This window comes from Zychaea mexicana (genome assembly GCF_025766255.1).
Source record: "Zychaea mexicana strain RSA 1403 chromosome Unknown BDB00scaffold_160, whole genome shotgun sequence".
In the NCBI taxonomy this organism is placed as follows: Eukaryota; Fungi; Mucoromycota; class Mucoromycetes; order Mucorales; family Lichtheimiaceae; genus Zychaea; species Zychaea mexicana.
In genome coordinates, this window is record NW_026516823.1 from 1 (window position 1) to 14895 (window position 14895).

General features: G+C 43.2%; 7 protein-coding genes across 7 annotated transcripts; 3 read left to right on the forward strand and 4 right to left on the reverse strand.

Annotated features, from left to right (window-relative positions):
• Nucleotides 1–497: 497 nt before the first annotated feature.
• Nucleotides 498–1907, reverse strand: BDB00DRAFT_857301 (etoposide-induced protein 2.4-domain-containing protein). The gene is made up of 5 exons (XM_053125812.1): nt 1570–1907; nt 1222–1484; nt 1053–1135; nt 900–976; nt 498–815 (listed from the first exon to the last, which is right to left on the reverse strand). Exons 2-5 carry the CDS (start codon nt 1464–1466, stop codon nt 588–590), a joined length of 633 nt encoding a protein of 210 aa, XP_052973185.1. The 5' UTR covers nt 1467–1484; nt 1570–1907; the 3' UTR covers nt 498–587.
• Nucleotides 1908–2153: 246 nt separating this feature from the next.
• On the forward strand, nt 2154–4476 carry BDB00DRAFT_775367 (uncharacterized protein; the record flags this gene model as incomplete). The annotated part of the gene is made up of 9 exons (XM_053120217.1): nt 2154–2237; nt 2476–2860; nt 2932–3026; nt 3087–3242; nt 3332–3458; nt 3539–3699; nt 3775–4066; nt 4157–4260; nt 4345–4476. 9 exons carry the CDS (start codon nt 2154–2156, stop codon nt 4474–4476), a joined length of 1536 nt encoding a protein of 511 aa, XP_052973186.1.
• Nucleotides 4477–4480: 4 nt separating this feature from the next.
• BDB00DRAFT_857306 (NUC169 domain-containing protein) lies at nt 4481–7986 on the reverse strand. Its single transcript, XM_053125813.1, has 9 exons — nt 7342–7986; nt 7201–7267; nt 6757–7125; nt 6399–6664; nt 6220–6322; nt 5487–6152; nt 5215–5402; nt 4967–5145; nt 4481–4896 (listed from the first exon to the last, which is right to left on the reverse strand). The coding sequence occupies exons 1-9, from the start codon at nt 7869–7871 to the stop codon at nt 4814–4816; spliced, it is 2451 nt and encodes an 816-aa protein (XP_052973187.1). The 5' UTR covers nt 7872–7986; the 3' UTR covers nt 4481–4813.
• Nucleotides 7964–9439, forward strand: BDB00DRAFT_857310 (uncharacterized protein). The gene is made up of 5 exons (XM_053125814.1): nt 7964–8372; nt 8481–8572; nt 8637–8758; nt 8829–9012; nt 9109–9439. Exons 1-5 carry the CDS (start codon nt 8124–8126, stop codon nt 9389–9391), a joined length of 930 nt encoding a protein of 309 aa, XP_052973188.1. The 5' UTR covers nt 7964–8123; the 3' UTR covers nt 9392–9439.
• Nucleotides 9440–9472: 33 nt separating this feature from the next.
• On the reverse strand, nt 9473–10020 carry BDB00DRAFT_167423 (uncharacterized protein). The gene is made up of 4 exons (XM_053116305.1): nt 9915–10020; nt 9770–9831; nt 9557–9711; nt 9473–9481 (listed from the first exon to the last, which is right to left on the reverse strand). The coding sequence occupies exons 1-3, from the start codon at nt 9947–9949 to the stop codon at nt 9629–9631; spliced, it is 180 nt and encodes a 59-aa protein (XP_052973189.1). The 5' UTR covers nt 9950–10020; the 3' UTR covers nt 9473–9481; nt 9557–9628.
• A 463-nt stretch (nt 10021–10483) lies between these two features.
• Nucleotides 10484–10986, reverse strand: BDB00DRAFT_775385 (DAD/Ost2; the record flags this gene model as incomplete). Its single annotated transcript, XM_053120219.1, has 3 exons — nt 10484–10550; nt 10635–10698; nt 10770–10986. 3 exons carry the CDS (start codon nt 10984–10986, stop codon nt 10484–10486), a joined length of 348 nt encoding a protein of 115 aa, XP_052973190.1.
• An 845-nt stretch (nt 10987–11831) lies between these two features.
• On the forward strand, nt 11832–14887 carry BDB00DRAFT_984418 (uncharacterized protein). The gene is made up of 5 exons (XM_053130010.1): nt 11832–12139; nt 12321–12531; nt 12624–13068; nt 13148–13848; nt 13913–14887. Exons 1-5 carry the CDS (start codon nt 11976–11978, stop codon nt 14762–14764), a joined length of 2373 nt encoding a protein of 790 aa, XP_052973191.1. The 5' UTR covers nt 11832–11975; the 3' UTR covers nt 14765–14887.
• Nucleotides 14888–14895: the final 8 nt, after the last annotated feature.

Consider the following 14895-nt stretch of genomic DNA (forward strand, 5'->3'; position numbering starts at 1 on the left):
GCTATGTTAATCGGGCACATCTTTGAAACCGGCGTTAGCTGATGTAATGGCCGAGGTACCTGTTGATAGGTTCATTGTCCTGTTCACGTAAGGTGGATCATCTGAGTGAGAGATTTTATTCAATAGTGTTTAGCCGAAATGCCGTAGTGTTCATACGTGTATGCTATAATGTTTAACCGAATATCTTATTGTTGATATCTTGAGCAGTGTATTAATGTGGTACCACAGTCGTACATTGGCAGCAGCTAACATGTACTTAACTTGCTATAGCACAGCGATCGGCCGTTCGCTGTATCATATTACTATCTTGGCAAATGATTAATCGAACGAAACCTCTATAATTTGAATAAAAAAATGACTATGTTTAGCAGCCATATGATCGTGTTTAAAATTGATTCATAGAAGATATACTTACAGCTGTTCTTTTTCAAAGTAATTGAAGAAGAGAAGACAATCTGAAAAGTGCACGCATCATACATATTTAAACATTTCCTCCGTGCTAAAACAATGGAGAACAAGTCATATTCTTTCCAGAAATAAATATAGTAGAAAAAAAGAAGAACAGAACATATTCTTGCTTTTTTATTCTATACGATCTTCCCTAATTGATCCTTCTTCTCAGACATGACCGCTAGTACATTGGGTACACCCAACTTTTTCAGCAAAATAGCCATGGTGAACGTTGCCGCTGCTACTGGCCAAAAAAAGGGTATTTGGTTTGGTAAACGGCACTGATGAATAGCTCTTACGCCTGTGGCAGTGGTAGCTGGCGCACGGATAGGCTTTAGAGCTGCCATCGTAGCCAATATAATGTACTACAACAGTAACAATAGTAATTAGGCAATTAGTAACAAAATAAACGGTCACTCTGCCATTTGTTAAGTTCAAGAAATGCGTACTCCTGGATAGATGAGCGCAAAGACACCGCCGGCGTGTAATGTGGACAGGAAAAATGTCAAGGAAGCAGCAGGAAGGCCTGTTGTCATCAAACTTTTATTGGTAAACCGAGCGCAGCATTGAAAGAAAAAGAGAAAGCTATTAAGCGACTGTACCAAATCCGAGGAAAAATGCCCAATTTCGCTCAACGTGTCTCAACCGTTGATCTAAAGACCACTGTAAATGAACCCATTTGTATCTACCAAAAAGAATAAGACGTATGACATAGATCAGTACCAATCATGATTGAGGTAAACACTTGAACAACTCAATGAGAGAGCATACTCAAAGCTATAATAGGCCATGAACAGGCATGTAACGAAAAATGAAAGAGCAGCTCCAATGAAAGGAACCAAGTATAACAGCCTCGCAAATGCTGCACAGTTAATATAAAAGAGTGCATTGCCGATAGCTGATGCTGCTGAGGTTGCCATTGTCGGACGCTGGTATTCGTTGGCATGAATCTGGAAAGCCTCTAAAGCAATTTGGGAGAACAGGTTTGAATTCACCATGAGGCATAGCAGGTACATTGGATAACCTGTCAAGTGCTTCGCGCGTATTCCATGTATAAAAGGTTAGCCTTTGCTGTATCAACGATGCATCAGGCAATGGAACACATGTAGGATATTTTACAGTATAAGAGTAGCCAAAAATCGTATGATCCGTATAGAGCGTGTCGAGGGCTAATAGAACGCCAAGATAGATAAAGCCATTGAGACAAACGGTCTTGATGATGGCCACTTGGATAACGCGGGAACTGTTTTTTTTTACGTTTCGGTATAAGATTCCAGGTGGTATAAAATGTTGTCGTTGGCTAGTACTTGCGAGTATACGAGCGAAATCGCCCTCATCCACTGGAAGGCTTGTTGTAGTCCACTGAGAAAGTATAGCCCATGCTCAACAATGGTCCCCATGGCGAATCGTATGGTGCTTTGTGGTTTCCTGGAAAGAAACAAAAAAGAAAAAGACGCTTCTGCGTGTGTGTAATGAAAGACCAAGTTTGATGTCCGCTAACGAAAAAACATATATTTTTTTAAAAGCTGAAGCTAGAGCGGACGGCTTTGCTTTCTTGAACTCTTCTAACATTTTTTCATCATGTCGTGGAACGATGGCGACTATGGAAACTCTAGTGGTGCGCTTAATGTTCGCTTTTACAATTAAACCATTCAATTGAAACATTTGAATGATCGCTAACAAATTTTATACTTTTGACAGGAATGCAAAGTGCAGCTGATCATGCCAGTAATTTCTTGAATTCCATTGGCCAAGAATTGCAAGGCTCTTCTGAAGCTCCTTACACCGTTGAGAATCCTGGTATGTGTTGAGCTAAAAGAACAACATTTTCTACAACTCGCATAGATCGCTCTGATTTATGCTAGAAAGAAAGACAAAAAAAGAAAACTTATTCGTTTTATATATACTTTCTTCTAAACTGCTCACCACAACAACCACGTCGCTGGCGTAGAAAATCACGAAGGCAATGGTGGCTACCACGGGGACGAAAGATATCTCAGAGAAGAACCTAGCGGTTACTACAAGGACGAAGGTTATTATAGAGATGAAGGCAATTTTCACAGAAGTGAAGGCTATCGTAGTGAAAGTCGACGACGACATAGCAGCAGAGATCGATACAGAGACCGCTCTCGTGAACGAGAAGGCAGACGACGACGCGATAGGTCAAGAGACAACAGACGAGAGCGCTCACGCGATCGTCGTCACAGAAGTAGGAACCGAGATGATAGGGACTACCGTCGATCGCGTAACCACAGCCCTGGAGCGCGACGTAATAGACGTAGCACGAGTTCTACAGGTCGTCGTGACGAACCTACAGTTCCACTTCACAAGAGAGAAAGAAAGCTTCAAAATTGGGATATGGCTCCGCCGGGCATGGAAGGCATGACGGCAGAGCAGGTTAAGCAAACAGGTAGGTTGTTGTTGGTGGAAAAGGAAGGACGCGCTTTTTGTTTAAATCTTTGCTAATCAACAAACATATAGGATTATTCCCCCTACCCGGACAGGTTGTTGGTACTCGCACACCTCAGTCGTTTGCACCACCTAGTGAACATGCTTTAATGGCAGATGGCTCGCGGGTGAGAATTACACAGGGTGCTGCTGGTCCAGTAGCACTTAATGCAACACTAGCAAGACAGGCACGCCGTTTGTATGTGGGTCAGATACCTTTTGAGATTGATGAGAAGGCTATGGCGGACTTTTTCAACAGCACGATGCAGCAGCTAGCAAGCACCGAAGGCGACGCAGTAGTTTCAGTTCAGATCAATCACGACAAGAACTATGCGTTTGTTGAGGTAAACGAACGTTCTATTCGTAATATATTCTTTGATCACTATCGACGTATTGTCTTCTTACCCGCATTTTGACTTTCAACAAAAATTAGTTCGAAACCCCAGAACAAGCTACGCAAGCAATGGCTTTTGATGGTATTAACTTCCAAACACAGACTTTGAAGATTCGTCGACCAAAGGATTATCAACCACCTACAGACGGCAACTATCAAGATAACAGTAATGGTATGTGCAAGAGAAATGGCCAGATAAGGGTGGGGGCGGGAAAAGATATATTACTAACTGAAGAAATACCCTAGCCCCATCTACAACGAGCGCTGTCCCTGACACACCCAACAAAATCTTTATTGGAGGTTTGCCCATTTATCTTAATGAAGACCAGGTCGTCGAATTGCTCAAGTCGTTTGGTGAATTGCGTGCTTTCAACCTTGTCAAAGATCCACATACGATGCAATCCAAGGTAAGTAAAAAAAACTTTCGCATAACAGTAGAAACTTCGGATGCACTGACTCACTTTTTCCGTTGGTGATTATAGGGCTTCGCTTTTTGTGAATATGCTGATCCAAGTGTCACGGATTTGGCATGTCAAGGTTTAAATAATATGGAATTAGGCGATAAGAGACTTGTTGTGCAGCGCGCAAGCGTTGGTGCAAAACAGGGAGGATCTGATGGACCTTCATCTGGAGGAAATAGAGATGGCGGAAGAGACGGAGGGATGCCATTATCTTTTGTGCCTTCAGGAGTCAAGGACGATGAAGCCACTCGAGTTTTGCAGCTCATGAATATGGTAACACCTGAAGAACTCGAAGACGATGAAGAATTTCAAGGTAAATAGAATCATACTTTCCTACGAAAAAGAAGAGTGTCATTTCCACATGTATATATAACCAGTGTATTGCTTTTTCTCTATAACACAGATATTTGGGAAGATATTGCAGAAGAATGTTCAAAGTTCGGCGTTGTGTTGGATATGAAGATTCCTCGACCTCAGAGTGGACAGAATGTTGTAGGACTTGGCAAGGTCAGTAAGCTCTCTATTCTAAAGTTATATGCTAAGCTTCGGGTAAAGTGGATATATTGATATTTTATCTATCTTTCAAATTAGATCTTTGTTCGATTTGAAAATCAAGATCAAGCTTTGAGCGCTTTGAGAGCTCTTGCAGGTCGCAAATTCGCTGACCGAACGGTAGTTTCATCATTTGTTGACGAGGACAACTACCTTGCTGATGCTTTCTAGGACGATCAACTGCACCTTTTCTATTTCACCATTCAAAAACAGTCCATACGATATTACTCTTTTTTTTTTTGCGCCTGTAGGATCATATTAGATTAAGTCAGTCTCCCCCCTTTCTATCCCCGGTTTCCACCAAAAAAAAAACGAAAATGAAAACAAAACAGCATATATGTTGATATTTAGGTTAAAGGAAAATTGCTTTTGTTGAAATGAAAAAAAGTATAAAAAGATAGTTAAAAAACAAAATGTATGATGCGCGCTAGATTTTTGGGTGACCAAGTTTAATCGATTAGAGAAAAAAAAGAAGACAGAATGCATATTATTATGGGGTTTGTGTTTCTTAAGTCCACAGTCGTAGAGATCCGTCAGCACCAGAAGAGAAGATCCATGGCTGTGTGGGGTGGAACTCAATGTTCAGGACACCTAGAAATCACAAGAAATGTGGCATGAGTAGATGATATCGTAGAAGAACAAACAAAAATATAGAACTTACCAAGACTATCCTTAGTTTCGTGACCTTTCAGAATCTTGACTGGGACAATCAATGGATTCTGGAGCAAGTCGTTGTAAACCATGCCATAGAATACTTGAATAGTGCCGTCGTCTGATGATGATGCAAACAGAGGATAACGGCGATGATATGATACTTCACGCACGGCCTTTTCGTGGTATCTATTCAAAATTTCCCAGTTCAAAATTGCGATTCTCATTAATCTTATATATTCTTCATCTTTTGCCTACCTCATTGACTTGTATGGACGAGAACCAAGATCCATATCAAACCAGCACACCTTCTTATCGTAACTACCGATAATCAAGTTATCTCCTCCCGGATGAACATCAACACTTGAAATCCATTTTACGCCGGGCTGCAGAGTCTTGACTAATTGCTGTTGCATTAAGTCGTATACTCGTACATAGATTTGAGTCTATTAGAGCACAAACACGTTAGTGAGACATGTCGAGTGCTGGATTCAGTGTTCCCTATCTCTTTCTTGTTCTTTTATACATACCGCGACAAAGAAGATTGGTTTTATAGGATGGAAGGCGACCTTTTGGACGATACCCTTGAGTCGATTGAATGGAGTTTGTGTCTGATGCTTGGTTGCCTGGTGGATCAGCACCTGTCGAGCATCCGGTGCAACTGTTGCGAAATAATCGCCCTTGCGATGCCAGGTAACCTGCTTAACAGTTTGGCTATGTTGCAATCGTACTTTGAAACCGTATTTCTCTTCATCCTTCTCAGAAGGTTTAGACCAGCTAACCACTTGTCGTGTCTTTTCTTCATCTGAGACAGGTCGGGTGTAGCCGGCCTTGATGTATTGGTCCGTCGCCATGGCAACTTCGCCAGAACAGATCCTTGGTGGCGAGACCAAGAGCACTTCGCCGTGGCCAACGGATACAGCAAACAGCCAGATGTCAGGGTTGGGGTTCCAAGAAATCGCATGAATCACGTCCTTGAATTGCCATAGGAAGAGACAGCGTCCCGTAGAAACCTCCCACATGCGGATGGTATGATCGTCAGAGCCTGATAATAAGTAGAGTCCAGAGGAGTGCACAGACAGGCAACGGATGCGTGCAGTGTGACCGTCGTAAGAGAGAGACTGGGCTGTAGGGAACGGCTGCAAGTCCTTGGGACTTGGCAGTTTTGGTATGAGGGAGTCGGGGTCGACGTTGAGCTAAAAGTATGGCCGTTAGCGATTTTGTTGTTGTTTTTTTTCCACTGGTTTATATATAACCACTTACTCTGTTCTTTCGCACACGCGGTGCCAAATACAAGTCCAAGCAACGCTGGAATCGTTCCTGGATAAATCGGTCGTATGCCGGGACATGGCGCAAGCTCTTGAATCTGTTATACACGAGTTTTCATTGATTGGTACAGCAGCTCCATAACTCAAAATTTGCATAAAGACGTATACACTCACTTTTTGGGAAGGTAGTTCTTTGGTCGATCTTCAGGATCCATTTCGTTCCATTCCTTGGTCTCCTGTTCGTCGGGAAGATATTCTTCGGGTGGGTTGTAACTTTCATCGTGTTCTGGCAGCTTCACCTTTGGTGCAACAATGTGCATAATGTGATCCTCGCGCGGCTTATCATCTTCTCCCCACAAGTTATAGAATCGTGGCTTTTCATCCTTTGGCTTTCTTGGAACAATTCGGCCTTGGCGAATAGCTTTGACAATTTTCATGACCTACGTACAAGATAATTTCAATTAGCATTTTAAAAATATTGTTGATTTCTATCAGCAACGATGTATAGGATTTCTCTTTGGGCTTTTCGTACCTTCTTAGCTTCCCACTTGGAAGGAATGAAACGGCGCTTGGGTTCAGGTCGGGCAGACAAGGGCATTTGTTCGGTCTTGCTGGTGAACCATTCCACTGTTGGCTCGTAAGGATTGTAATCAGAATCAGGGATAATACCTCGTTGTAACCGTTGAATGATATCCATTTCCTCGTCGTTCAATACAATATCCTTGCCCTCCTTGTCACTACGCACAGTCTTCCACGAGTCTGGGTCGTCCATTGTAGCCAAGAACTTTTCGAGTTCGTCTGCAGTTGCTGGCTTCAAGATCTTTTTGCCATCAATGTCATAGCCAATGTGGGGCATATCCTTGTACCAATCTGCTGGCACGTTACCGACAGTGTTTTCGGTCTGTATACAAGACATTACATTAGAACTTGTACCTATTTTCCATTTACAGAATATCCTGTTATCTATATCACAAACCTCTTCTGTCGAACTGTCACTATCATAGTTGGCCTCAATCTCTGGCAATTTCTCAAGCGAAGGATTCCTGATAGGTTACAAATATATGAGTTATACCGATACTCGAGCAAGTTCCACTAATAAGTTCTCCCGGAAACTTACTGCTTGGTCAAATCTTCCTCTTCCAGATCAGCTTCATCCAAACTGTCGCCAGCCATATAATCGTCATCTTCCTCTTCATCCTCCTCGTCTTCTTCATCGCTTTCCTCGGCCAAATCGGCATCGGCCTTTTCGTCGTTATAGTCACTATCGTCTTCGTCGCTGCTAATGCTCAATTCAGGGAACTCTTCGATTTCACTGTCGCTTTCGTCGATATCGTTTTCTTGCATCTCGATTTCTTCGTCATCGTCGTCGTCCGCATCGTCTGCATCAAGGTTGATCTCACCATAATCGGAATCGCTGTCGTCATCGCTTTCTTCCACGATCTCGGCAGCGCGCTTCTTTGACGATCGCTTGCCACGGATTGGTGCAGCTGCTGTCATGGTCTTCGTAGTAGCAGTAGCGGGTTGTGCAGTCGATTTCGTTCGAAGGGCAGGTTTGGCGATTTTGGCATCAGCCTTAGCAGGCTCCTTGGAAGTCTTTGGGGCCTTTTCGTGAAGCTTGGCTGCAAACTTCACTGTCTTTTTCGGCATGGCAAAAAAAGATCTAAAACGGTGGGTTCAAGCAAGGAAGGTGAAAAGAAGAAGAAAAAAAAAAGGCAACTCCTACCTGCCAAAAATGTCGTCGGGTTCTATGGGCTTTAAGGCCCGTGGCTTAGGGAGTGCCTTCTCGGCTGGTTGGCATTTAATCCCCATTTATGGGATTTGGGTGCTGCTTGAAATTTCTCGGAATAATTATAGGACACACACCCTTTTCTTTCCACACAACACTACTGTTTTAGGCTCATGTGCGGCCGATTCGCGTGTTCACTATGCCCCGATGCACTGAGAAATAAAGTCAAGGAGAGCAATGTTCAAGTGAGCGATCAGTGGCTGGCAGAAGATAAGTTTTATTCAAGCTTCAACGTCGGACCACGCAAGAACATTCCCGTGGTACGACGACGATCGTCAGAGCACGATCAAAGTGAGATCGTTATGCAAACTATGCGTTGGGGTTATATACCATGCTGGGCAAAGCAATATCCTGAACGTCAGGTATGACTCTCATATGAGATGATGAATAATAAAATATCCTTATAACTCCCTTACTATTCCATGTGTTTTTTTGTAATTGATTTTTTTGGGCGTTGGTGGATGATCTAGCCGATCAATGCGCGCGACGATACATTATCAGAAGGGCAGTCTATGTTTGACCGCGGAAAGAATAAGGGTCGCTGTATTGTGGTCGCAGAAGGGTAAGTTGAGATGCAATGCTGCATTTAGCTTAGCTATCATTTAAACGTCATTGTGGACTCTTAGATTCTATGAATGGAAGCAGCTAGCCAGCGGCAAGAAAATACCACATTATACAAAGCGCAAAGATGGAAAATTGATGCTATTTGCTGGGCTTTATGATGTGTCTCATCTCGAAGGCAATGATGGTAATAACATGAAGCGAGTATGCATGAATATTCGAATGAGGACGTTGTCTTATCTTTTGTTGTCACATAGGACAGCCCTTATATACCTGTACCATCATCACCACATCGGCGTCGTCATTTTTTGAATTCTTGCATGATCGTATGCCTGTCATATTGGAGAACGGTTCGCCAGATGTTGCTACGTGGTTATCGGATGAGCCCTGGAGCAAGAAACATGTACAGCTTATGCGACCTTTTGAAGGAAAGTTAGACTGGTAAGTGGGATGTTAACGCATGCACATTCATGACTTGGAATTCAACTGTACATGTTGCATACTGTGCGTACTCAAAAAACAAAAACAAAACAAAAGCTATCAAGTAACGGACGCTGTGGGATCAACCAAGAACAATTCGCCTGATTTCGTGGTACCTGTTGATCAGCTCAAAGGATCGATTTCGAATTTCTTCAAGAAAACACCACAGCAACCAACAGTGGCAGGACTTAAACGGGAGCACAGCGACGATCCTGATGAGAAGTTAGTAGTGGAATCCAAAAAAAGAGACACGAAGAGTAGTGACACAAAGAAAGAAAAACAAGAGGATAATGGCAAGAGCAAGAAAAAGATTACGAGTTTCTTCAAGGAGAAAAAGTGATTAGTTTGGGTTATTCTGTAGTGTGAATGTATCTTTTATTACATAAAGATGGCTAGCGTAAAGTTGCCTTCGTTGCGTATAACAACTTTGCTATTAAGTTTTGGTAACTCCATGTTAGTGCCTTTTATAATAGGAGATAGAGAGTGCTTCTTTCTGACAAATTACCTGTGTTCGTAATCCAGCGTGATTATCGGGTATTGTGATTTATCCTGTCCTTCTGGTTCACGTATAAGAAGTTCACGAGCTGTTCGTGCAATCGCTGCTGCGTTTGCAGCTGCATCGCTCTTTGCAATGCCTCGTGCTGTTGCAAGTCAAACAAACTTAGTATTGAGTTGTCTTTAAAATATAGTTTTGCGCGATCAGCAGACAAGCACTTACCACCAAGACATAAACCCATTTCGTCTGCTAGTAATACACCTTTAACATCTTCTCTGCTCGCACTTGAAAAATAAAACGTAAAAACAACTCAATAAAGAGGCTCAGAGATGCATGTGTTAACAAACGAGGAAGAAGGAACGCTCACATTTGATCGAGTGTTGCAATTAGGTCTGATTCCATATTTTATGCTGGATAGTCCCCAGAAGAAATACGCTTCGGAATTTTGGGTTCTTTTTTTGGGAGGAGCAAGATGCAAACAAAGAAGGGACCAGTTGTTATTTATGCAGTTGTACGCTGAGGTACATTGACAACAAAAAAAAACAGCGTCTCGAAGTCTCGATAGTATTCACATCCTTACTGGAATATCTATGCGAATTGCAGCAATTTCTTCACTTTTGAAAAAAAATTACAAGCTGTTTTTTAGAGCTCTAGGTTTAGATTGTGTGTGTGAGGATCTTTTCTGCATAAGCATAGCCGACGTAGTATGATCTCAATATATTGGCGAGCATCATCCCATAAACATCCCGTAGTAGCTCTTGAAGATTCGTTAATCAATGGTTGCGACAAAGTAGACTCACAGGCGGAACAGTCATTCACAAAAGCCCTTTGTATGTAGATTCTCTATGACTATAGATTCTCAGCAACCGCGAATCAACGCTCGCCACGGTCGTTTCTTGGTAGAACAAAATGCAAAATGGTAAAAAGTCGTTGTATTTAACCTAGATAGTTTACACAAAAGAAATGGAGTAGTAGCGAGCAAACAACAAAATCAGCAAAAGATCTACATGATTACATGTAAAAAACAACGGCGCATGAGTTAAGACCATATTTTGGATTACAATTTCTAGGGGAGCTTGTTTCTTACCGCTCTGGGGATATCGTCTTGAACATGTCCTTGTTTTGTGAGTTGGTTTGTATGCGCAAGTTGACTAAAAAGAATGTGAGTACCACCGTCAGCGCGTCTCGATTTACCAGAAAAAACCCGGTGTTTAGTCATTACCTGCGAGGACAAAGCTGCCAACGGTTGAAATGAACCCTGCCAAAAAGGCATTGTAGGGAAACGTGCCGACAGTCGCCATGTAGATGAACTGAAAGATGCCGGAGAGCATAATGTACGCGAGATAAATGTCGACGATCTTTAGGTTTGTAGGCGTATCGTTCTTGTACGCCACAGCGAACTTTTGTAACGCGTTAGAGAGCTCCGTGTTTGCTGGCATGGTCGACGACGAGAAATATTTATATGAAAGGGGGGAAGCCAGAAAGAGACGGTTTCCAAGCAATTATAATTTGAGGGACGGCAGGTCCGCTGTCCCGATATGGTAGCGTCGTACAACCAATAGCACTGATAGTGTCTTTTTGCATACCGTTCTGCTTAACATCATAGCCTACTGTCTTTATCATATCTCTGGACGGAGCAGATGAATCGCTAATATGAAATTTTGTACGTAGGTACAAAAGCACTCTTTTACATATTCCATATGGCATCTAGCGAGACTGCTCCTTATCAGCAAATGATAGCGTCGATCCATCAGTTAAAAGGTAGGTCATACCGTAGCTAATAGTAAGCCAACCTTATCACAAACTATGATTTGAATTGAATCATACAGTGAATTTAATTTCGTGTTCCTGGGGTTGTTTACAAGGTACGGGGACTAGATCGATTGGGTGTGTTCCTGAGAAAGCTTTTTTGTTTGACGTTGCTCTGAAACTCTTTTAGCGCTATTTGGTAATCCTGGACCAGTTCCCAATATATTAATTTGCTAATGAGATCCCGACAGACCCTGCACAGAAGAAGTCTACTCCTTCTCAGCTAGTGCTGCAATAGCTAAAAGCAGAGAAGGGCTATATTTGTGCGTTTGCCCTATTACTTGACTCCAGGTAATTTAATACATATATAAAATTTATAACCTTGGTAGCAGTAAGATAGAAAAGGCCACGTTGTATGGGTAACCAAGGCAACTAAAAAAAAAGAGAAACTGGCGGGGTTGCTACCCAAGGCGCTGTCCGTTTTCGGCTAAGGCTCGTTTTTCATAACTTTTTTTTTCTCCCTCCAAAATCCACCTCTGCAACTTGAGAGCTATTTCTCTTTTCACTCTCCTTCACCTGAATCCGTCATTTCTTTTTTTTTTCTTACTTCTCTGAAAAGCGATAAAGCACACACATACTCACACATACACACTTTGACTGGATTGAATCTCCTTGCACGATGGATCAAGCCGATGTCAAGGTTGAATATACCATACCAGTAAAACGCCAAGCGTCGACAAGCAGTAAAAAAGGGATCAACGGTCAAAAGAACAATAGCACAGGCAATGCACGAGTCAACGATGGCGCTGGATCGGTTCCAGAATTCATTCAAAAGCTCTTTAGGTAACTCTTGATAGTCTGGGTTTATACTCATTTTCTCTGTATGTGTATGTGTATGTGTATGTGTATCTGTGTGTGTCTGCGTAGTACGTGCGTAGATACATGTATCAGGGAGAGGGATGTGAGGAAACATTTGTTGGGGACTGATGCACATACGTACATATATGCTTACAAACCTCTTTAGGATGCTAGAAAACAAAGCTTTCAAACAGACCTTTTGCTGGGGCCCGGATGGAACTACGTTCGTTGTCAAGGATACCAATGAATTTGCCAAAACAATTCTCCCAAAGCACTTTAAACACTGCAATTTTGCAAGCTTTGTGCGCCAGCTTAACAAATACGATTTCCACAAGGTTCGGAACGCGGAAGATGGGCATAAACCCTATGGTGATCAGGTGAGCTACAGAACTCTGATGCAAACGGTTTCAGCTGTGCGCTATTCTTTTTGCTTCTAGTTCTCTCACTCACGTATGTGCTTTGTATGTAGGCTTGGGAGTTTGTGCATCCGAAGTTTAGACGGGACCGTAAAGATCTGTTGGAGGAGATACGGAGAAAGACACCGGGCAAGCAGAAAAAGGATGAGGCTGCTGCTGCTGCTGCTACTGGTGGTGGAGGCAGTGGCAATAACGGTGGTAGTGGGGCATCAGGTACCAAGGACAAAAATTCGGGTCCCGATGGACTGAACGCATCCAAAGAAGACGAGGACCAATTGTCTTCAGAGTCGCTTAACGAGATTCGGCAGTTAACAGAATCTCTCCAGAGCCAAGTCAGTCAGCTTCAGCAATCACAGGCGACTATGGAATCAACCGTACAACGTCTTACGAGTAACGACCATTTGATTCTCAACGAGTTTATGAATTTCAGCAAAAACATGGCTGCCAAGGATGAACTCATTCGGCAGTTCCTTCAGATAGCAGTAAATCGGGATAAGGGTAAGGACCGCCATCCTTTATTAGATATTGCTAGAAGCAAGTTAATTTTGACACCTTTTTATTTCCTTATATTGATCAGAACGAGCTCATGCACAACCATCGTTGCACAACAACGCCGCGGATTCAAATATTACTTCGGCAGAAACACAAAAGCTCCTCGACTCGTATTCCAAAGTGTCCAATGCAAACACAGTACAGCTCGAGAACATTACAAAACAGTTGCAGCATGTTCCCGGTGAGCCTTGGTCTCAAGCTTCGTCGATGCGAGAACCAACGGTTCCCTCTCAGCGGGCCTCCGCTAACCCTTTCAACCTATCGCGACAAGCAGAGCATCCAGCGGTCGCAGCTGCTGCCAGCATGAATGCTGGAAGCTTAATCGGTTCACCTCTCAAAACAGGAGAGGGGTTGGCTTTTGTCAGACTGGGTCGCCTTTCACCACACATGTCTGTCAAGGATAACAAACCTTCGCTTGAAATTCGAGTGGCACCCGAGGAATCAACATCTTCTTGTTCGGCCGCGGAGACAAGTCAATCCATGGCGACACCTGTGCCGTCTTCGCAAGAGCCTGTCACAATCCATAATCGTCTCAGTATGAAACGGAAGGCAGGAGGGAACGGCTGGACGGTTCCTCCTCGAGTGTTGCTGGTCGACGACGACTCTGTCTACCGAGATCTGAGCGGGAAGCTATTGCAAGTTATTGGCTGTACTATCGACCTAGCAAAGGACGGCATGGAGGCAATACGCATGATGGGCATGGAAAAATATGATCTTATTCTGATGGTGAGAGCACCTTTTGTTCTTCGCTTTGATTCTCAGTTCTAACTGTTCTCTAATTGCTTTGTAGGATATTGTCATGCCTAACCTTGATGGTATATCTGCCACACGCAACATTCGACAATACGATATGCTGACACCGATCATATCCATGACATCCAATTTCACCGACAACGATATTGTGCAATACGTTGGAAGTGGAATGAATGACATTTTACCCAAACCATTCTCGAAGCGCACGCTTTACGGCATACTCGAAAAATACTGTGCCCATCTGAAGGTTATTCAGCAATTTCAGGATCCAACAACAATTCATCGAGGTTTAGGCCTGTTACCACCGTCCACACAAGATGGCAGCAGTGGCAGCAGCAGTAGTTGTAATAGCCCCAACAGCAGTGCCAATGGCATCACTACTGGCGCCTTTATTGAAGAAATTACTCCACAGCCCACTGCGGTATCATCAACAGCCAGCGTTCCACAAGTTCCTACACAGCAGCAAATTCCATCATCGTCATCTTCACCATCACCTTCTTCACATCCTGTTGCTACCACTGGCATCAGTGCTGCTCCAATGCCGTATTCCGCTGCCATGAATCCCACGGTACCTGGAATGCATCCCAACAGTCTTAATCCATCCTATCAGCATCATCATCCATTAGCAACTCCCTTGGTTCCTACAAACAGTGTTTCCATGAATGCTGCTGCAACGACGACTACAGTTTGGTCACAGCAACAGCCGTCATCAACACAGCCACCAATGTCAGCAGTACCGGCGCAAGCTCAAACGATGATTCCTTCGAATGATGTCAAGTTTACTTGGATCCCACCAAATTCTTCTTCAGAGACGCAGGCGCCTCAAATTGAATTTGCTGTTGCTGGTAATAATGCAGCCAAGCGAAGGAGGGTAAACGAAGCACAGTAAACACCCTAGCACAAATTTGTTCTGTTGTATATATGTATGTATCCCCACCCCCCACATTGTCCACCTCAATTTATATATCTGTCTCTTTTCTCTCTCTCTCTCTCTCTCTCTCTCTCTCTCTCTATATGCAC